This window comes from Thunnus maccoyii, chromosome 3 (genome assembly GCF_910596095.1).
Source record: "Thunnus maccoyii chromosome 3, fThuMac1.1, whole genome shotgun sequence".
In the NCBI taxonomy this organism is placed as follows: domain Eukaryota; kingdom Metazoa; phylum Chordata; class Actinopteri; order Scombriformes; family Scombridae; genus Thunnus; species Thunnus maccoyii.
Genome location: NC_056535.1, coordinates 13615463 through 13639003, shown reverse-complemented (window position 1 = coordinate 13639003; position 23541 = coordinate 13615463). Strand labels below are relative to the sequence as shown.

Here is a 23541-nt window from a genome sequence, read left to right as displayed (position 1 = left end):
ACTCTTTGCTGTTTCTGTAACATTATTATTAGCTGATTATTATTCCATGGTGTTATGAATTACGCTGAATGAATTGTGCTGAATTTATAATATAAGTATGAAAAGTCGAGCCAGCCAGGAGTCGAACCTAGAATCTTCTGATCCGTAGTCAGACGCGTTATCCATTGCGCCACTGGCCCGATGCATATTTCTGTTATTCCCTCAGTTCTGACTGACAGGATCTTTGATTCTCTTTATGGTAGAGCAGCTAATCAATGTATCAGCCGACCATACCACCAGCTGCACACAAAGAGAGCAGGTCTGTGCAGTTTTAATAGTTAGGTCTACAGAATACAACAGCTAAGGAAAAATCAAAAGAAAAGTGACAATTCTCACTCCACTAACGGCCCTGTATCCTTATCTTGTCACTAGAGGGCGCCAAATGATCTTTCCTACATTTAATTCTAACCTTAGTCTTTTATTGTTTGCTGTTGAGACTTCACAATGGTTTATTTGTTGCATTGTTGCCACCAAATCTTACCACGTATGAATTTGAATTTCTTATAATGCTCATTTGTAAATTTCACACGCAAGGTTGATTGCACGGTTTTGATTTTGTTTGTTTTTTATTGCTCCTGCTGATCTCATCTTAAAGGTGAGGAGCTTCTGCAGGGGATGCTGGTGTTGTGAATGGGCTGGTCCCGGTGATCCACGATCACAGGTATTGTGGTTGGAGGAGGGAACAGGGACCGCAGAGAGCAGAGAAAGTTACCAACTGCACAGGGCTGTTTTGTTGGATAAAACCTTTGTTTAAATTGACTTACTGTGCATATAAGTTGAGTCAGCACTGGTGGAAATATGTGCATTGTGTGAAAGCCCTGCAGTTTTGTTCGTGACTTCATCCATCCATCAGCAGCATCGTGCGCTCCGGCGCTTCACTGACCCGCAGACGTCTTCTCTCCGCCGGATCATGTGGATTATTTTGGCGTTTATTCTGGCAGCGGCCGGTCCTGATGGGAGCTGGGGGTGTCAGCTGCCCCACGACTGGAGACCACAGACAGAAGCGTGCCGAGCCGAGCTGGCGGAGATCATAGTCTTCGCCAAGGTGTTGGCGCTGCACAAGGAATCGTACAGCGTGTATAACTACCTGCCGTGGCAGCACGACACCGACCTGCTCTTCTCCGCCGAGATCGAGCTGCTGTGCGACCAGGCGTGGGGCAGCATGCTCGAGGTCCCCGCCGGCTCCAGGTTCAATGTCACCGGCCTGGGCTACTTCCCCTGTTTCTCCTACAGTGTCACCAAAAACAACAACTACTACTTCTTTCTCAGGTGAGAAATCCCTCTGATTTTTTTTTAAAATCACAGATGCAGAAAGTTTGAGTGGCCCCGTCACATAAAGTGCAGTGAGGAGTTCTAGTCAGTCTTTAACAAACGTTTCAGTCAATTAAGTTAGAGGAAAAACGTTTTATGATTCCCAACAAATTGATCAACTGTTTTTTGATCTATCATAACTTGACCTTTACCATATATCTCAAATGTTTCAAGCATATCATCATCATTTTGTCAGTCTGTCTGTGTTGTCCCAAGATGAGCATAACATTGATGTCCCTCTTGCATCCTCTTGTCCAAATGTATTTTATTGCCAGAATAAATCTGTCTTAGCTTTCTCCCATCAGAGAACACATGACAAATTTTCTGTAAAACAGAAAAGATAAAAACTGAGCTGGGTCCTTGAGAATCAGGTATCAACTTTGTCAAGTTTTGTGAGGAATGTCTATAGAAACTCATCCAGCAATGACGGACAGCGCTGTTATTGGAATGTATTACCATGAATGCCAAAATGTTTGTGAACAGTAGTATGGTTTGTTATTGTGAAAGAAAGCACACACAGTATTTCATTCTCTGTTAATGTGAGAAGCATGAAGTGTTGAAGCATGGAAGGTTAACTTGTATTCAGCTCAAATGAATGTTAGTTTCGCACATTTACACATAATGTTTACATATTTACATGCAATGGATGAATTTGTTATCAGTCCCTCCTGCACAGAAATACAGATACCATACCATAGAAAGACATTCATCCAGCTTAGTTAATTCATTACACATAATTCATCCAAACTGGACAGTGTATCTAAAGTACAGTGGCTTTCAGGATCTGAAAAGCATTCTAAATGTAAAGAAGAAAGAAAGGTGATTTTTAAACACCTGGCAAGGGACAACAGATAAAATAAGCCTTCTAGGCAGATGCAGATCTTTTTCTCTTTGTTAAATGGTTCATAACCTTTGGGGAAGGTGTTTGGAAGGTCCAACATTTTGAGCAAAATCCACTATGTAGATGTAATGTCATTTCTATGAGTGTAATGTAAAATCCATGGGTTGAACCCTCACCTCCCCTCTTTGCCTGAGCTGGTTTTACAATGAAAACCAGCAACTCCTCAGACCTGTGCTGAGATCTGTCATAAAGGGAAGTAAGGACTCTCGAAGGATTCAATCAATCGCCAGCCAGTAAGGAAACATTTGCACTCAAAAACAGAGGACTGGCACCATCCTTACTGTACATACTCTCTTTTAATCAGCATGTGATTCCATATTCATTTCAGCTTAATAATATATTTAATAACCTGCCAAACTTTCCGCTCAGATTTCATAAAAGTATGCGGCAGGTTAATGCTTAAATGTCTGTGTTGGACAGAAACAACACTGTTACTCAGGAAACCTCTATTGCATTCCAGCCAGTGTAATTACAGAGCCAGACTTTTCCCAACAGCTAGAAGGTAAAGCTGCAAAGAATTTTCACTCAGGAGAGTTATCAGCGCGCCAACGGTCAGTAGGACCACCTTTTGTCTGCCCAGCACTGCTGAAATACAGCAGTGTGCCATTCAATGAGGGGAACGTGCACTGACAGGCTTTCCAAATATTTCTCTCACATTCTGCTGTTTCTCTCAAACAGATGAAGAGTTACATATTCAGAGGGGGGGGGGGGGGGGGGGGGGGCATTGAAAAGCATTCCTCAGGTTTAATGTTTAGCTGTCCCACATGAGGGTCTGAAGCACAGCCAAGGACAACAGTATTTTTTAATCACACATTATATAGACAGAACCACTCTCACATCTGTGTGATCATGCAGTGCAGTGTGGGAAGACTTTTAAGATGATTTCAAAAGTTTGAGTTAATCACACCTCCAGGGATGACTTTGCTGTCCCCTGTTGTGATGATGAAAACATCCAGACGTTATCCCTGTAATCAGTCTGGCAACAAACCATTGGAAACTTCCTGAAGCTAGTTACAACAGAGATCCATTCAAGTGCAGACCTGATGATAATTAAGAAGTGATTACTGCAGTAAACCAATGCAGTGGTCTTTTGTCATTGTTTACCAAAACATTTTACTTTGCAGATGACTTCTTCAGCCTACAAAGGATATAGACCAATAAGAAACAAAACATAGTTTAGATGGGTATTAAATAATGTGTTAATGATACATGAGTTTTATCATCCTCCTCTGGCTAACAAGTAATGGAAACATTATGAAGTGCTCTGTTGGACTGTAATTGACTGTGCTCTAATTACGTGAGATTCCAAAATTCTGGCTAGGAGGTCACTTTTAAATGGCAGAGATCAGATAACTAGCTAAACCACACGTTTTGGGACATTCGTGAAATACTTTTATTTGCTTTCTTGCCGAGAGTTAGATGAGAAGATTGATACCACTCTTATACCTGTTTAGAATTAGGCTACAGCTAGCAGCTGGTTAGTTTAGCTTAGCAGGAAGTTTGGAGAAAGGGGGAAACAGCTTACAGTAACATAGTGCTGTTCGAAGGTAACAAATCTGCCTAACACCACATTTAAAGCTAGTGAATTACAGACCCTGATACAGATTCCCTATAAAAGTGCAACTTCAGTTTTTCTATAGATTAAATAAACGAGATACATGTTAATCACTGAATTTCAGGGGTGCTTGTAGGTGGATTTTGTTACCTTTAGACAGAGCCAGACTAACTATTTACCCCTGTTTCTAGTCTTTATGCTAAGCCAAGCTACCTGGCTGCTGCCGACCAAGCGTCCACGGACATTGTTTTTTTGGGCCAAATCAGATTGGGCAGTCATGGCCGTTATTTAGCCCAAAAATAGGTGTTGAAAATTGGGCCACATTTAGTCCATCTGATTTGGTCCACATTTGGCCCAAGATGGATGTCTGTTTTGGTCCATAATTAGTCCAAATATAGCCTTAATATAGGATTGCACTGCAACATCTTTGCAAACCATCCAACCATGACAAACCATCTAATTTACAATAACTAACACATTTTCCAAATTTCCAGGTAGTATTAACGCCTGATGAGATGGAAAATGTGTGTTTTCTCCATATACTATTTTTATACATAACTTTAGACAGAGTCAGACTACCTGTTTATCCCGGTTTCCAATTTTTATGCTTAGCTAAACTAACTGGCTGCTGTTATAGCTTCATATTAACTTTTTTACAACCTTATAGAGACCATTTACTGTGGATATTTCTTTCTTTCAAATGGTTTGCTTTTACCTAAGGTCTTACCCATATATTCAATAAGAGTGAATGTTAACTTTCATGAGTATTGCCCATCAGTAGATTGAAAGTAGAAATGGGATATAGCTAAAACATTGCCTTTGTGCTGCTCTGTGGCGTTCTTGCTAATGTGAGACTCCCATTCACAAACCTAAAACAGATCAGTGCTCAGAGGAGTGCTGTTTAGCAACTTTACAACACAGAGTCCTAGACATTGTATGAGTGAGCCAAAACTGAAAAGTTCTCATTGCAGTCTCCAGTGGATGTCCATTTCCTGTTAGAAAAAGCCCAACAAAATTGTCTTGGACAAAAATAGCCTCTCCAATCAATCATGACAGTGCATTCCCAGGACAGGACGAATCAGAACCTAGCGTGGAGAAAAATGCGACCAGGGATCTCCCTCAGGACCTTTAAATGAGACAGATTGAGTGTTCTGTCCAAGCCATATGTTCACTGCTGTTCAATGTTAGCCTATATCTCACTCCTTCAAGATTTTTAACTTATCTCTCAAAAGAAAACAACCAAATACTGTCTTTTTTCTGTCATTGTAAGTCTGCATCCATGACTCCTTCTAACCTCCTTATCGCTGTGCTTACATTTGACCTCTGACCTGTTGACGCAAAACATCAGCTTTTTTCGTACTCTCTCAACACACATACACACACATAACCTCACAAACATCTATACAGTCTCTGACAGGGACAACCAAACTTTTGATGTCCCTCGAGGGATACAAGATGGAATCCAGATGTATGGAAATACACTGCTTCAGTATTTCCTCCCTCACACACTTCACATGGTAGAAGAAGATATGAAACACACACAGTAAATCTCTTTGGCTTGTAATTTGCTGGCTTGACTCACCCACACAATGCTTGAATTTGAAAAAAATAGAGCAGGGTCTGTAAACAAGTCTGCATATACTGTATGTTGAGAGGTTTTGTTTCAAAATTTTCCAACTTTTACTGCTGGTTTGTGTTCGTCAACTTTATACTCTGTTGTCACTAGAGATTCATTGAAACTGAGTCTTGGATAAATAGTTCAAACCAGTCCATTTGCCATAATTTAAATGGATTGTCTGGGTTAAGTATCACACAATTTCTTGTTGCTCAAGTTTTGTACCATTGTTTACAACAATGTCAATACATTATCTTCCCTTCCTGCCATGCAGGATGGATGAAAACTACAATATCGTCCCTCATGGAGTGAACTTCCAGGACCCCATCTTCCCGGACACTACTGAGAACCACCGCATGTTTGCCAGCCTTTTCCAGTTTTCCAACTGCACGCCTGGTACTCAGGTCCACACCTACACCCCAGAGTGGGAGGCTCAGGAGGACAGCCGGGTACGTAGCCACTCACAACCACCATCATAGACCACATCCTAGTGTTGATGAAATGTTTGACCTTTTTGACGTTATCTATTTCAGACTCAGTGAGAAAGGACATCTATTTTGATCCAGTTGCCGCAGATTCATAGTGGCTACACACTTGATTCGGGGTTAAAGAGTGCATTGAGCTCCAGTAGCCTGAAGTATGGTAGTGCACAAAAAAGGGATTAAATATTACATCCTGTTGTTTTCAAATGAGTACTACAGAGAAGCTGGCAAGTTATATATGTTCTTAATGCATGGGAAACCAAACGCACATTCTCTGAGGTTTGGCCAGACAAAGAACTCACTATGTTTAAAGGGAAAATCTACTTTAGAAAACATTGTTCTTGCCAGCTCTATGGCAAACCATTTTGTTGTATAATTGACTATTTTCTTACGCCTAAAGATGAGATCCCTAACGTCCAACTAAGTGACATCATGAGGAGACATGTCCAGTGTGAACTACAATGGTGTTTGATAGCTTGAAAGTAGATAAATTAGAACTTTTTTTTATACTTTTACACTTCATTTTTATATATAAAACTAGTGGTTTCATGCAACAATTTTTAATGTCCATCCTCAGTGGGGATGTTAAAACGCATTCATGGAAATGTAGAAAATCATTATTTAAAGTAAAACCAGTGAAAGTGGATACACCATAAAAGTAAACAGCTCTTAATCACAAAGTAGCTGCTGGGTGACACAGGACAATGCAGATTGGTGATATGAGTATCTGAAGGTCATTACTCTGTTTAAGGCCTGTGACATTCATTTTGATATACATCAGATTTTAAAATGATTTGGGTCAATAATCTAGAGCTCCAGTTTACACTTTTCTGTCACTGTTTAGTTGATGAAATCTTATTTGTACTTAAACACCATTGGCAAACACTACTGTAACACCTGGTGCTTCTTGACTATGTGAGTTTCCAGCAGTTCGTCTCAAGGCCCATGTGTCAGCGTGTAAATGGTTTCCAGTCACCCGCCAGTGCTTTATCCCCCTTAATGAATATAAACCATTGGCATAATCCCTCTGATTTAGGTCAGTCTTCTTCTGTCTGTTTCCAATCATTTTCTGACTACTCATGAAAGCAAAAACATGGTTTGTATTTCCATTAACAGCAAACTTTTGGGTCAGGCCTGTGATTATAATTACAGAGCAACATTAGATATCAGTGCTGCTTTCTTACATCATTCTCATGATTAGATTTCCTCCTAGCAAACTAAAAACAGACTTTGTTTTTTTCTGGTCCTGAGCAACCATTGTTGACAGCTGACCTAAACTCACATTAGATCAGGTCATGTCATACACATCACATAATCAAGTGTTTTTTGTCAGGAAATCAAAAAAAGCATGTATTCATCATAAAATTTATCGCCAAACTTTATCAGCAATGAAAACATTTTTTCAACAAGCAGAGTTTTCCCACAGTTTTATGTTCCCAACACTCATGCAGAAATATTAGCTTTGAAGGGTCAGTAACACTGTCCTGGTCTGATGGTTGGACACAAAACTAATTCCTGCTCACATGTTAAAAAGATTACAGCTTCGGTTAATATGGTCTAACTAAGTTTTGCTTCCTCACAAAGGTTTCAAACATGTGTCCTCCTGAGATGGTACATGATACTTCAGTCTTGAACAAAATATAAAGCTTTTTCTTTGTGGAATTGGAGTATAGATTACATCTTGGTTGATAAATCCCTGCTGGTTACTAATGGTGTGCCACAAGGATCCATTTTAGGCTCTGCCCTGTTCACCATTTATATAAAGATTATTTTGTCTCTTCTGTGTGTGATTGTCAAATTCCTTTCCACCCAATTTTACAGTATATTAAATATCTCCCTCTGTCCAGTCAGTAATTACAACTCTCCTTCAATGCACTGCAAGACGCTCCAGCCATTTAGTGTTTCACTTTCATATAGTTGGAGGACTTGCAACAGACAGATTTAAAAAAGAGTGGACTGAATCATAGCAGAGGCTGAGATGTCCTGAAAAAACAACTTAGTACTATCTTTTGTTAGACCCTCCATGTCAGGTTAACACCCATATTGTTCAAAATCCATGACCCCAGTTTATGCAGACCTTCTGTTAAAAATGTGCAGTCTCCAAGGCCAAGCCAAGATTACTGATGTGATGTCACCTGAGTGATTTTCTCAGACTTGAAAAAGCTGCCCCTTTAACAATCTTCTAGACCTTAATGCAAATTAAATACAATGCAGGCTCATACAGCTTGATCTTTAAATATAGTATCATATAGAGCACCTTGCTGATAAATTGTGACTGATGTTTTTTGCACTGAACAGAACCAGCTTTCCTCTGAGTCGTTCAGGACTGGGAGTAATTTCAATATACACAACTGCATTTTATATGATATGGACGCTTTGCCTTCACTGATTGAGAGAGATAATAACTGATGGTACTGTATATATTTCTCTACAAAGTCCTTGTTGAAAAATCTTCTATCTCATCTTTACTGCTCTTGAACTCTGATCCGTACTTAACTACAACGCACCAGAATTGATTTAGAAATGATTGCTTTTCCTGTTATTATGGCAGTCTCATGAAATAATCTGCAATTATGCTTAGAATCAAAGCTTTTATACGCCTTTGTAACTTTGAGAGCATTCTCAATTATCATTTTTTACCTGCCTATAACTGCTTCAAATTAGCCGGTATCCTGTTTATCGTCTATTATTTTACTCTGTTTGTGACTCTGTCAGTTATTATTATAATTTTATCTCCCAGTGTAAACAGGGAGATAAAAGAAGAATCAGCTTACGTTACATACTCTTTTACTTCATTATCAAGCTTTATCTCAGACATGTGCTACAAGAAAGTGCTTATTATTACCAATGACTTCACATTGCATGGGTATTATATAACTGTACTCTTTCTGCTTCCTAGTTTGGATGTCCAGGTGACATCAATATTGCACAAAAGCTTAAAAATGGAGTGTTTATATTGTATGTCTTAGAAAGGCGAGTGATTGCATCTCATTCTTGGCTCCAGACTTTTTCAAGGGCAATTACCTAAGTATTCGTCCACACTGCAGTTGAACCTGGAACAACACTGTAGACATGGAAATATGAACCAACTGTAGGTGTCTTATGTTTGTGTTTATGTATATTTTGTCATATCTGGGTGCACGTAGTAGGGATGCCATTTTACACCCTCTGCTTCACATAACTTGATTGTCTTGCTCCTAAACTTCAGCCTTTGCATTATAAAGTTTCATGCCCCTTCAGATCCCATTAGGGAATAGGTAAGAGCACATGGGAAAAAAATTCACAGCTAATATTACAGGGAGTAATGTACTAACCAGTGATGTGGTCCAGCAGCCGGCAGCACATTTTTAACATTTCCTCAAAACCCTCAGCGGTTGTTATCTGATGGCAGGGAATTTACATCAGTGTTTCACGCTGGCCCATGTGGACGCATTAGGATCTGCAGAGGAAATCCACACTCAGGCAGACAGGCATGCAGTCACAGGCATCTGGAGCTAATTTTTTCACCTAGGAAAAGGTCCGGGCCTTTGGATCGTCTTTCGCAGGTTCGCAGGCATGTTGGGTTTCATCTCACAGCGCTATAACAGAGGGTGCATGTTGTGTAACCATTTTCATTACCTCAGATTTATCTTATCCCTACCTGGAGCACAGTGTGTGTTGTCTTTGACTAAAAAGAGCAGGACATACATGGTAACTTTTTTTGACACATTTCCAATTGTCCCATGGCAAGACAGGTGCCATCTCAAAAATATTTGATTGCTTTCTTGCCTTTTCCCCCCTTCCCTTTCTCTCTCTTTTTAGGCAACAAGCTGCCAAAAAAAAAAAAGAATCAGTTTTATTTGACTTACTCATACAATATGCTGAAAGACTTACGAGCTGTTGGCACTGGTTGTCAGCCTAAAGAGCAAGCCAAATGTGTTCTCTTATTTGATTTATCCAGAGGAAATTCAAGTTCCACTGACTGATCAAAAACAGCAGATCTGTCAGGTGCTACATCATAAATGTTACAAAAATACATTAAATCTGACACCAGCATTAAATACAAGCCGTGATGGCATACGTCTCCAAATGTGATTTCACTCAAAAGGCAGTGGAGGATGAAATTCTGTGGGGAATCTTGATGATTTATACTGGCCTTCTTTGAGAAGGGAGTTGTAAGTAACCTGAAAGTAGCTGATCAGCGTTTGACACATGAATGTTTGACAGTTTATCACGTTTTCCTTAAATCCACTTAATCAAATGCTCGTCATGCTTTTCCAGACATTTCAAAAGTATTTACTGTAAAAATTGTAATAAACAAACTTATATCTTACCATTTTTACCTGAACTCCTTTTTCTCGTCACAGTTGTTGTGCTCTACGGTGCAGAAGGCTCTCTTTGAGGAGGAGGAAAGGGTGAGGACTCTCTCCCAGAAGGTGCGCTCCTTGGAGAAAGCCAACGGCCACCTGCGGGAAAAGGTGAAGACCATGAAACGTCTGTTGCGCCAGGCCCAACGAGAGACAATGAAGGAGCAACAGACCCTCAGCCTCAAACAGCTCTATGAGTCAAAGACCCCCCAAACCCATCCGGATCAGGACACTACCCAGGACCAGAAGGGCCCTCCACTCAAAAAGGTCCTCTCCAAGAAGCTAAAAAACTAGTTTTTTCCAACTGTAAACTATGCAAACCAACCTTGGCTCCCAATGAAGTGTCAGAGACAGAGCAAAATGAAAGTGTATTGTGTGAAAAGCTGGGGGAAGTGACAGCAACTGTGGCAATAATTAACAGCAGATTGGTATTTCATGACATTATCCATGTCTTCAACTTAATTAATATGCTTTTTTCAAAAGGAACATACTGCGGTTGCACTTTATGACAAGGCATTAGCTCTGCATGGAAATTTGTTCTGCAGAGAAATTTAAAAAAAAACAACACATTGGTTTTATTGGACCAACCAGCATTGTAGTTTTATTTCTGGTAAAATTGAACTGTGCCATTTAGACTGTTGACTACAAAGAAACCATTCATTCCTATTTACATCCTTATCCATATACTTCCAAGAACTGAATGTGTGTGTGTGTGTGTGTGTGTGTGTGTGTGGAGAGAGGGGCTTTCATTTGACCTATATTGTGTCCCCAAATGAACTAAAGTGAAGGATTAGCAGCCTGTGAGATAAGGGATGTATATAGTTTCACATGAGTAAAGTGATCTTCATCTAAATCTCCTTAAAGGTGCAGTGTGTAGGATTTAGTGGCATCTAGTGGTGAGGTTGCAGATTGTAACGAACTGAGTACTCTTCCCCCTCACCTTCCATTTCCAAGCATGCAGGAGAACCTATGGTGGCTGCAAAACTCGCGAAAAACATGAAAGGCCCTCTCTGGAGCCAGTTTTTGGTTTGTCCGTTCTGGGCTATTGTAGAAACATGCTGGTGCAACATGGCAGGCTCCATGGAAAAGGACCTGCTCCCTATGTAGATATAAAGGGCTCATTCTAAGGTAACGAAAACACAATGATTCTTATTGTCAGGTGATTATACACTAATTAAAACATAATAATGAATATTATATTCCATTTCTGCCAAGTCTGTTTACTAGATGCCCCTAAATTCTACACAATGCACCTTTAATTCTTATTTCAGCCCATTAGTCCAATATGATCAAAACCCCCCAACTCTCACCTTTGTTTGTTAATTCAGTGGCATCACAAACAATTTTCAAACCATATACCATCAGTGAATAATGAACAAGAGGTTATAGCTGGCAGATGCATTGTTTTGAACAACATGTAGACAATGTTAAAGCAATTTAATTTTATGTGCTGGACACATCATGCATTGTATAAATATTAGAATTGGTTTTGTTTCTTATTTCAGAAACATTATTGCCAAAATCAAATCAACCTTTGTGTTTTGAGAGTCCACAGTTGGACAATCTGATGTGAACATGTCTCATCTTCCGTATATATCATTTACACTGACAGCTGACTTCTACTCTGTTGATGTTCAATCATAATCAAGCTGGGGTTTAAAAGTTAAGGGAACACAAATAACCATTTATTAATTGCAAGATGTGAAATCAATCACTTCATTAGTTTAAATCTTTTAGAAAAATAAGCCATGGGTTAAATTGGGATGCTGAAAGACTGTATGCTGGACGTGCAAGGCCGTTGTGAGTATAAAAATACCATGTGTGGTGTGAATGGAGGGACATACAGTAATGCTCTGACTATGTATATACAGTAAGTGTTTCATTGCAGAGGAGCTCCTGTGCTGAAGTGACATGATGTCACATCTTTCTTCTCTAGCATTACTTTTTATTTTCTTGTTAGATCTATTTATATCCTTAAAACTATCCCAAAATTGTTAAATTCAGGGAACTTTACCCCAAGAGTCCTCCTTTTTGCAAGTCCATTCATACAAATTGTAATGAATGAAAGTGTAGTTTTTGTATTTGAAAACAGGGTGCTGAGCATCCATTAGACCAGCCAGTGAGTCTGGCGTGGTACAGGATTGGCTTTTTCTGTGTCAGAATTTCAAGTTTGCATTTATTATACTTTCTGTATTTGCTGTCATTATTATTTTTCTTTCTCTAAACAATAAACATCTGGTTTGCTTTGCCAATAGCATAATTATTTGTATAACAGTTACTGACATTTTTTTTTAAATAAATAAACTTTTACATAACTTCCTATATGGTTGTTTTTAGTTGATTTCATCTGCATAACACATACACATGTTAAGTTATTCTGAGGATTTTGAAAGAAATAAAACATTTAAAGATTAAAAAATGATTATTGCCAAGATTAGTCTCTGATACACAGTTATGATAACATCTAAATGCAAGAAGTTTTTAGTATATAAATCAAACAACAAATCAATATTGTGCAGAATTGTAAAAACAGATTCCTATGCAGCACCACATGAACTAGTGGGAAAGGGGGGGCGGGGGGAGTCAGTGTGTTGCAGGACCAAAACATTGAAAAAAGGGATTTGAATTAGACTTCTGTTTTATGCTTGTATCATTTTGCCTCACTATGTTTTTCTGATTTGCCAAATCAGATACAGAAACTGGTTTCATGTAAGATTTTGAGCCAGTTTCCTGATCACTCAACAGTCTAACACTATTTAATGTTCTAAAGCTCCTTTCATCTGCAAATCAATGTATTAAAATAAATGTGTCTAGCCAAACAGCAGAACAAAGCAACTACTTAGAAAGCAGGGTAATGAATTTAAGTTTCAACCCTCAATTGTAATGTTTCCTGCTTAACAAGTGTCCAACTCACAAATGATAAATGCTTTCTGGCATGCACAGTATGTTTGGTGTGATTATGTGCTAATAAATCAAAGGTTTTCAAAGAACTGGTGCAAATTCAAAAGCAACATAAATCTTAAAAATAAATTGGCCCTATTTTGACCTTTTCCTCTTAAGCTTTTGTCCAGTTTAGCTTCAGTGCACTTTCAGAAAGACCACAGGACCATTTCAAATTTTCAACAAAATTTCCAGGAGAGCTGAACCAAATTTCTTCCATATGGCGCTTTCGCATAAAACCAAGGCAATAAGAGGCCGGGTTTGCATGGCAAGAGGAGAAACAAAAGATGGAAACATTTAAAACATGCTTTATGTCAGGGACTTTCTTGCAGATGTAGTAAAGCAGGATATTGTATAAAGGGGACATTTACAAGCTGTCTTCTCACAAATCGCTTGACCTCTCAAGTGAAGAGATAAAGTCTTGCACAGAACTCCTCGTCTTGTCTCCTTGTTGGCTCTTTCTTCTCCCCGTGAAACCTTTGCATCAGACAACCTTGCCTGCAGCCAACTGTCAAAATCCCATGGACCTGGGCCAAAGATGATATACACACACTGCTTTCTCAACATAAACCACCGTGCACTGCCAAGCTGCAAAACAGATGTCAGGCAATACGACTGCACAGTGGTGGTCCCTTCCTGAGGACCGGGATATCTGTGGATATGGTTTATTTATCTTGCCTTGTTTTATGTTTTCAAATGCAGTTACTTTCTCTGGCTGCTCTGGTGCTTTTTTTGTATTGATTATCCCAGAATATCTAATTGGTTAATATAGTGTCTCATTTTCCTTTTTTTTTGTTCATACTTTCTCAAGCAGCTGCACTTATTCTTTCATTCAGTAATCGCTCCCCATGTATGAAGAAATCCACCAGAGAGATTTCTAACTTTGAGACGCCTAACCTGCCATTGGCTCCTTAGTTTCTGTTGGTAATTACTTGGGTCTGCACTTGGAGAACCGGTGTTTCCTTTTAGGAAGAGAAGCCCAGCTCTTGGTGTTTTGAATTAGTCGCCTCTATTACATTAAAATTAGACTAAAAGTCGACAGCCATATCGGCCTTGTGAGGCTGTGTCCTAATTCACAGTGATGCTTTGAGTTAAATGCTAATGTCAGCATGCTTGCAGTGACAATGCTAACATGCAGATGTTAAGCAGGTATATTGTTTATCATGTTCACCATCTTATGCTGTGTCTTAAATTGCATACTTCTGTACTTACACGAAACATTTTGAGCGCATAAACGGTTCACACAGAGAAGTATGGAAAATTGCAGTGCACTATGAGAACATGGATGGTGCACTCAAAACAGTCAAAAAGTTGAGTGTGGAACTATGGACACTTCTCGCCCTCAATGGTCACCATCTTGTCTATGTAGCGGAAGGGGAGGGACCACTTTTCAAACTGGAAATGGCGGCCGAGGACATTGTAACTACGGTGAAACAAATGCATTAAACAAATGTAAGTTATACATGTGTTTTTTAGCACTAAGCACCACTATACTATTGTTGGATATAAGCCATCAGTATGTTTGTTGGGTTAATTTTGCAGTCTGTAATGATTTAGTAGTACGAACGATAACGTGAATGCTAACACTAGCTAATGCTAATTTGCAATTATTTCCACTAAGTGCACAACGGCCATGTTCGATTTAGGACTATACTATCATGTTGAAATTTGCGCACTACGCAAGTAAGTACATAGTGTACACAGTGTACAACATGGAAGTGTACTAATGGAAGTATGTGATTTGAGACACAGCTTTAGTTTTGCCTGTTAGCATGCCATCAATTAGATGTTTATTTTATTTTGTTTTCTTCGTCAAAGTTGTTAGCATGCCAACACGCGAAACTAAGTTGAACATGGTAAACATTATACTTGCTAGACACAATTTTAGCCTTGTCTCTGCAAGCATGCTAGCATGCTGACATTAGCATTTAGCTCAATTTACTGCTGTGAATTTTGACTTTGAACTTTGGTGGTTGCATGCACCCCAGTCCTGCCTTTTGTTTTTGGTTGAGTGTGATGTACTTTTACTAATTACCATTATAACACAGAGCACAGAGACTGAAGAGAATGTCATTAGTTTTGCAGGTATTTGGCCAAAAAACAAAATATTAGACAAATAAAAATTTTGAATCGTTCAATATTTTGTGTTTATTAAGGGATTACCAAAATTAATTAATTCTGAGAGAAACATGAACATACTGTTTGTACCAAATTTCATGGCAATCCATCAATTCTTGAGACATTTTACTCAAAACAACAGTTATCAACCTCTTGATGACACTAGAGGAAAAAGTCAAAGGAATCACAAAAGTCATTAGGATACCTCATCTGGAAAGTATGAATGCCCAAGTGGTGGTCCAACCCACCGACCAACACCCCAACACTGCCATCCCTGAAGTCTTGCTGCTAGCATGTCTAAAAAGGAAGAAATGCACCCAGTGACAGTCTCTGGCATAGCAGTGTGTTTTTCCTACATGTCTTTATTACCAGCAGAATCTGCATTCCAAATTTAAATTAAAATAATATGTTGTATCCCAGTGTATGCCAGCAATACCTTTTCTCGTCGTCTGCTTTCCTCACAGACATTCACACTTTCCTCACAGCTCTCTCATTCCATCTTCTGCCTCAAAAACACATTGGCCAGCACCTCCACGAACATGGCCTCGATTTTAACCTAAACATCGCCTCATCATCTTTTTACACTTGACCAGCTGTAGTCTGGCGAGGTGGAGGTGATTTTTCATTGTTGCCTGTCCACGTCTGTTTCAATAAAGATGACTGATGTGTGTGTTTGCCCTCGAAGACCTCTGCTGTTCCAGTCAAACTAAAATCACAATACCATGCTTTTAGCCTCAGCCTTGTACTCTAAGCTGAATCTTGAGACCCCAGAGAGAGAAATGCAGCACAAAGCCAAAAAGAATTAGCTCAGTATTTTACTTTAAGGCTATAATAATGACTGCAACACCAGATTAGATTACTTGGCACAGTTATGGCATGCAAAAAGACCATGGTTCAAACTTGAGAATTTGGATTTCACTGACATCTTTTTTTCACACTTTGGGAAATAATTTGTCATGTTCACAGTTACTGACTGAAGATCTTAACACAAACCTGATTTCAGGCTGGAAATTCCCTCAGTAGTGCTAACAAGTGTGTATGCATTTGGTTGTCTCCTTGTGGGTTAAAATTGTAAAAGTCACATTTTCCTTCCTTTAATTTTTCCCATTTAAAGGTTACCTTCGCTAACAAACACTTCTTTTCACTCCATCATCCTTTTCTTCCCTTCCTCCCCATTTGTTTCTTTCTCCATCCCTCATTTGTAATTATTATTTTCTTTGTCTGGGTTGCAGACGAAATCCACAAGACATGCAGGAGGAATTTGACTTCATGTGTTTGTTGTTAGCGCTGCCAAGCTGTTTTTATATGTAATGGTTCCACTTGGGGAAGTGAGTTTTATGTTGCCATAATTTCCACCTCGGATGTTTACAGCGTTTTCTGAGTGATTGTTCGGGAGTTGAGGTTTTTCTGTGTTTGATTCTGGACTGCACGTGAAGTATTTGCATAGTTTTGAGAGAGGAGTATCCTGCTGTGGGCTGACTGTTGTTCTTTTGTAAATTCACCAGTAACCCACTTGTGTAGATGGATGTCACTATTTCGATAAATACTGAGGTGTTGCGTGCATCTCAGGTTAGACTTGTGAGTAGCTGTGGCTTGGATAAGGCGGATTCCATCAGGGGTCAGAGCTTCAGCTCTGATGGAGTCCTGAGGTATCATTGGCTGAGCCATCATGGTAATGAGGTTGGAAGGTGGGGCAGACTGGGAGACCAAAGAAGGCTAAGCATTGGATGGAAAAATTATGTCTGTGTGCCAGTTGTGGTGCTGCAGTTTAGTGATGAAAGCTCATGATGAACAGTCTTAGAATCCTTCAGTACTCCTCAATCTCTTATAGAGAGTAAAAAAATGCAGAGTATCTGGCAAATATAAAGCTGTATGTATTTAAGTGATTTTGCTGCTTGCTGTATTGGTTTCTGTTCAAAAATGTATCAACAAAAAACTCCAGACACACAGCTGTAAATTCATCAGTGTTATGTCACAGCCTGATCTCTTTTTTAACCAGAACGAGAACTTTAAGGTTTGATATCAGAGATACAAAATGTGTCACAAATATTCAATACTGATGGGACTGATGCACTGATTTCAGATCATGGTTAAACAGGTGAGCATATTTTCAGATGAAGAAGAAACAACCAGGTTATAAAAAGCAGCACACAGCACATCACCTACCTGTTGGCAGTATCGCTACAGATCCTACCTTGACTGGATTTTCCCAGTTATAATGTTAATCCAAATCAAGTTATTATCATAGGTTATTATCCATCCATCCATTACAGCAGCTTATCTTTTGCAGGGTTTCAGGGGCTTCAGCATATCCCAGCTAACAGGGGGTGAGAGGCTGGCACCCTGGACAAGTTGCCAGTTTATTACATGATTAACACATATATAGACATCCATCCCCTCTTATGAGCAATCTAAAGTTGCCAGTTAAACTAACCTGCATGTATTTGGGCTGTGGGAAGAAACCATAAGAAACCCAAGTAGGCAAAAAGAGGACATGCAAATTCCACACAGAAAAGCCCCAGTGATTATGTTTTAGCAGCATACAGTGGTATGAAAAAGTTTAGGCACCCCTCTGAGACTGCATAATAATTTACTCTGTCTTCACAGAAAATGATCACATTGGCATGCCATTCATTTTCTAATAAAAGCTGAGTACTGGGGTATTTTCCAGACAAAGATTTTTAGTGTAGCAATATTAAGTTGTATGAAATTAAATCAGACGTGAAAAATAGGCTGTGCAAAAATTTGGGCACCCTAGTCATTGTGTTGATTTGAACACCTGTAACTACTTTGAACTGATTAATTGGAACACAAAATTGGTTTGGTGAGATCATTAAGCCTTGAACTTCATAGCCAGGATCAAATCATGAGAAAAGGTATTTAAGGTGGCCAATTGCAAGTCCTCTGAAGAGTGTTAACATGGGGGCCTCAAAACAACTCTCAAATGACCTGAAAACAAAGATTGTTCAACATTATGGTTTAGGGGAAGGCTACAAAAAGCTATCTCAGAGATTTCAGTTGTCAGTTTCCACTGTGAGGAACATAGTGAGGAAATGGAAGACCACAGGCACGGTTCTTCTTAACGCCAGAAGTGGCAGGCCAAGAAAAATATCAGAGAGACAAAGGCGAAGGATGGTGAGAATGGTCAAAGACAACCCACAGACCACCTCCAACGACCTACAACATCATCTTGCTGTAGATGAAAGAAGAAGCCTTTTCTGCACACACGCCACAAACAGAGTCGCTTGAGGTATGCAAAAGCACATTTGGACAAGCCCGCTTCATTTTGGAATAAGGTCCTGTGGACTGATGAAACAAAGATTGAGTTATTTGGTCATAACAAGGGGCGTTATGCATGGCGGCGAAAGAACACAGCATTCCAAGAAAAACACTTGCTACCCACAGTAAAATTTGGTGGAGGTTCCATCATGCTGTGGGGCTGTGTGGCCAGTGCCGGTACTGGGAATCTTGTTAAAGTTGAGGGTCGCATGGATTCCACTCAATATCAGCAGATTCTTGAGAATAATGTTAAAGAGTCAGTCACAAAGTTGAAGTTACGCCAGAGCTGGATATTTCAACAGGACAACAACCCAAAACACTGCTCAAAATCTACTCAGGAATTCATGCAGAGGAACAAGTACAATGTTCTGGAATGGCCATCCCAGTCACCAGACCTGAATATCATTGAAAATCTGTGGGATGATTTGAGGCGCGCTGTCCATGCTCGGCAACCATCAAACCTAAGTCAACTGTAGATGTTTTGTAAGGAGGAATGGTCCAAAATACCTTCATCCAGAATCCAGACACTCATTAGAGGCTATAGGAAGCATCTAGAGGCTGTTATTTTTGCAAAAGGACGCTCGACTAAATATTGATGTGATTTTTCTGTTGGAGTGCCCAAATTTATGCACCTGTCTAATTTTGTTTTGATGCATTTTGCACAATAAACCTCATTTCACTACTGAAATAATGCTGTGTCCATCAGTTATTTGATTGATCAAAATGAAATTGCTGACCCAAACACCCAATGATTTATAAATGAAAACAATGGAAACTGTCAGGAGTGCCTAAACTTTTTCATACCACTGTATCATGGCCTCTTCTCTCTATATTCTCTCTATATAAAGCAAAGAATCTCTGTCTTCATCTGATCTACTTCATACCTGGCAGATGTATTGCTAGGGACTAAAGGAAGTGTAGTGTTGAGTGTGAAGTTGTTTGGGTGGGTGGTTCTCGAAAAATATATAAAAATACCTCCTAAATGAAGTTGATTTGCTTCTTCTGCCCATGGAGTCAACATGCGGAAATATGGACACTCTGCCATTGCAATCCACATTCTGGTCAGAGGTGGGATTACATCTGTAGTGATAATGACTTGAAAAAGTTTAAGAGACTTAAGCTTTACTATTGAACTGTGTACTGTGAATGAAACTTGGCATGTACATTCATGACTTAGTGCAGGATGTCTCAGACAAGTTCAGAAATATATAAAATACCTCATAAACAAGGTTGCCTCTGCTTCTTCTTCTTCATGTGGAGTCAACAAGAGGAAATACGGACATTACCACTCTGCCATTTCAATCCACATTGTGGTTGGAGGTGGGATTACATCCGTAGTGATAATGACTTGGAAAAAGCTTAAGAGACTTGAGCTCTACTATTGAACTGTGTACTGTGAACAAAACTTACATGTATGTACATTCAAGACTTAGTGATGGATGTCTCAGACATGTTTTGAATGGGCGCTGCAGTTCATCTAACTAAAAAGCAAGGATTCTCTGTCTGTCTGTCTGTATGTGTGTCCTTTGCATATCTCTAGAACTGTTCACCCAATCGACTTCCCACTTGCCGGGTGTACTGCTGCGGACTCAAGGACATGCAGTGTCGAATTTGGTGCAATTTGGATATGTGACACGTTTAATATTAACAATTGAACACTTTGAATAAACAAGTGAACAGCAAGCCGCTCAACTCCGTGTCTGAGTCGAGTAGGGGCTGTTACAGCTAAACACTGACACATAACAGCAGAGCGGGGCTTCTGCGCTCTGACTCAACTTCACACTCAGCGGGTGTACTGCTGAGGACCCAAGAAAGTGCAGGGTCGAGTGTGAAGTCATTTCAACACGCCACATGTTTCATTAACTTTGAATAAACAAGCAAACAGCGAGCCACTCAGTTCCGTGTCTGAGTACAGCGGAGGCTGTTTGATATAAACATCGTCACATCACAGCGGGGCAGGGCAGGGCTTGTGGGCTCTGACTAGCTGAGCGGGACAAAGGCACATGCCCTACTCAGTTAAACTGTCCAAGAGAGAAGATCGAGCGCACACAGGAGAAAAAAACATGGATGGAGACAGTAAAACTAGTCAATAGGAGTGCAGACACAATTGATTGGCAGCAGAATCAATCAATGGAAGGCTGTAAACTGCTTCTTCAGTTCAGTTTAATCTCACTGGTGAAGTTTCTGTCTGGATTTAAACCATTTAGTTTATTAATTCATTATCACTTTAAATGATATGTTTGTCATTTGATACATACATATGCGGTTCTCGAGAAATAATAATCAGTCGGCCCGTTCCGAACAGGCACATTTTGAAAGGGCACTGCACTAGTTATTTATAAAGTTAAGAACTGGATTCATCGAATAAAATGTATATTGCTATTAAGAACAGAAACTTTTTAATTAACATAAAGGTGCAAACCATTCCATACTCCACAGGTTATTTTTGCTATATTGATTTCATTTGCAGCTCTATTAATCAACAGCACAGGAGAGTGTCAAATTCACCATTTGCACCTTAGTACAAACGTATCCTGTATAATAAGAATGAGCATATTATTATATAACATAAATTCCCTGAGCAAAGATTTGTAGAAGCTCATCCCTGCAATTTGCAAAAGCACAATGTGTACATGTATGTAAATACAGGATATGTGTATTCACATTTTGGTAAACGGGACTTCCACTATATCACAGCATTTTGACATTTGTGTATGGAAAAGCCAAATGCCAGATAAGGGTACATATTTTGCCAAATTTGTTCATTTTGGTGTCTTGTATTTTACTTGAATGTTTTCTCCATTAAAATGTAGACAAACCGGAGGTCTGTTGAAGACGAGTGTCCACTTCTTACTACCACACAGGCATATGAGGTGATGAGAAAAGGCTGTGAAAAAGACTGAAAGAACAACTTAAAATAAATGAATTTATAGCTAAATTGCTAGATAAATAATTGGCAACCCAGTTTAATGGGGACTGATATCTGGGAGGAACAAAACAAAAATGTTCTTATTTCTGCAGGCATCCCAGTTTGAAAACAGATTTAGAGACCAACACATTAAAAAGGTGCAATTTCAACCTTTCAATTAGTAAAAACTGTGACAAGAAACAGAAAGTAATATCTGTGTTGGACCTGGTGACCTGATCAGGGTGAATGAATGAATGAATGAATGAATGAAACTGGGTTATAGGAAGTCGTTCGCATGGACACACACATTTCACACATTTCACTGTCAGCATACTTGACGACATTGACCCTCGATGTGACCTCAGACGACCCAGAATTCCACTCTGTGTCCTCTCTGATGTCCGCTTTGATCCATTGTTCCCGCGAAATCAGTCAAATCCCATTCTGGATGTGCAAAGGTATGGAAAAAACACCGCACTTTGATAATTTTCCTCTCCATCTATCCTGGTCTTTTCATGTTTTCTTCCTGGCAGTGTGTTTCCTTTTCATCTGCAGCGGTTGGAGGTTGGTTGTCGGGGTAAACTCCCAGCGCAGGCAAGTATCAGATCTATTACTAATGCAAGTAACATGGATGTCAAGTTTCTGGCAAAGTTTGACCCTAATTGCAGGCTGAATTTTCCCAAAAGTGGAAAATGAGCGGCTGTCCTTATACTGCCAGTGCTCTCTCTCTCTCTCTTTTTTTTACTCTCTCCATCCTGTTTATTATTACCAACTGTGGTTTGCACAGTCATGCAGGACTCTGATGGTCTGCAACCTTTCATAAACTTCGGCGTTTTGGCTTCAGGGACTCTGTGTTGATGCTCCAAGAAGGCTCAGAATTCAGATGTTTTTCAGAGAGAAATCTCTGAACATCTTTTTGGATTTAAAAGAAAAGCTGGTTCAGATTCAGGTTTAAGGAGTAGCCTTTGAATTTTTGCAGCAAAACACTTTCACACAGTCTCTCCCACTCAAATATGCTACAATGACTCATTCACAGTGATAGAATTGTTCATAAACTGCACGTCACTCATCTCCAGGGCAAAAGGAGGAGGGTGATCTCACTGTATAGTTTAGCCTCCAGCACCTCGGGGACTTTGACTTGTTTAAGCTCAAACAACTTGGTTTTACTCCTGAAACAAAGTGAGGCCACAAGACAAAGAGAAGTGGAAGTGGAAAATCCTTTTAACATTAATGATGTTTGTCTGTTTTTCCGTGTTTTGGTCCAAAGAAAACATTTGACCAAGATGCTCTGAGGTATCTGACGCTGCATCCAAAACAAACATACAACTGAGATACAAGGGAAAGATCTCAGTGATTAGCTGAAGAGGGAAACATGAGGGTGTGTGTGTTTATTTGGTACTTTTTTCCACAAAGCCACCATAAATCTGTCCACACAGCTTGTATGTTTGTCATGGCACTGGTCTCCATGTTGCTCGTATATCTTGGCCTGATGTGTGTCTCTATGTGTGTGTGTGTGTGTGTGTGTGTGAAAGTCTTGATGATAAAAAATCTCAACTGGATCAATTAGCAAGTTATTTCAAGCTTCTACAATAAGTCAACTTTTTTAACTCTTTTTTTTTTTTAACACTCATGTCTTGTGTAAGTTTTGCTTGTCGCCCACATATGACATTATCAACATTTTTGTTTATCTGTTTCTACTTATATTCTGGTGAAATTTGCTGTTCAGTTCAGCCATGTGCCAAAGAAGAACTGATTCAATTTTGGTGCTTTATAAAAAAAAGAGGCCATGTAAACCATGTAGCCATTATAGTATAAAGTACTGCGCACATCTTTTGCACATCTTTGCTTGAAGTTAATTCTGTTTTTCTTAACCAAATTTGGTACTAGTTAGTATTAAATACCACAGTTATAAGTCATTTTAACTGAAAGTGAGTGGAAAAAGAGTGAAAAACTCTTACAACATGTGATAACTCTCCATACCTACGACATCACACATGTCGAAGGACAAACACAGACATAATGGGCACATAAACCTCCTGAGAGCACT

The 23541-nt window shown here is 39.4% G+C and overlaps 1 protein-coding gene, 1 long non-coding RNA gene and 1 other non-coding gene across 4 annotated transcripts; 1 reads left to right on the top strand and 2 right to left on the bottom strand.

Annotated features, from left to right (window-relative positions):
* Window positions 1-106: 106 nt before the first annotated feature.
* Window positions 107-179, bottom strand: trnar-acg. The gene has a single exon. It is a non-coding gene; the product is annotated as a tRNA-Arg (tRNA).
* On the top strand, window positions 160-11285 carry ccdc3b (coiled-coil domain containing 3b). Of its 2 annotated transcripts, none has more exons than XM_042407487.1 (4): window positions 160-298; window positions 635-1308; window positions 5696-5870; window positions 10250-11285. In XM_042407487.1, the coding sequence occupies exons 2-4, from the start codon at window positions 950-952 to the stop codon at window positions 10541-10543; spliced, it is 828 nt and encodes a 275-aa protein (XP_042263421.1). In that variant the 5' UTR covers window positions 160-298; window positions 635-949; the 3' UTR covers window positions 10544-11285. The 2 variants fall into 2 exon arrangements, with proteins under 2 accessions (XP_042263421.1, XP_042263420.1); XM_042407486.1 differs by having other exon boundaries at window positions 160-523.
* Window positions 10272-15834, bottom strand: LOC121894701. The gene is made up of 3 exons (XR_006095598.1): window positions 15744-15834; window positions 15513-15604; window positions 10272-10348 (listed from the first exon to the last, which is right to left on the bottom strand). It is a non-coding gene; the product is annotated as an uncharacterized LOC121894701 (long non-coding RNA).
* Between the last annotated feature and the right edge of the window lie 7707 nt (window positions 15835-23541).

Coding starts and splice junctions, on each gene's coding strand:
- ccdc3b (XM_042407487.1), top strand. CDS start 950: ATGTGGATTATTTTGGCGTTTATTCTGGCAGCGGCCGGTCCTGATGGG. Junction 1,309..5,695: donor AACTACTACTTCTTTCTCAG/GTGAGAAATCCC, acceptor CCTGCCATGCAG/GATGGATGAAAACTACAATA. Junction 5,871..10,249: donor AGGCTCAGGAGGACAGCCGG/GTACGTAGCCAC, acceptor TTCTCGTCACAG/TTGTTGTGCTCTACGGTGCA.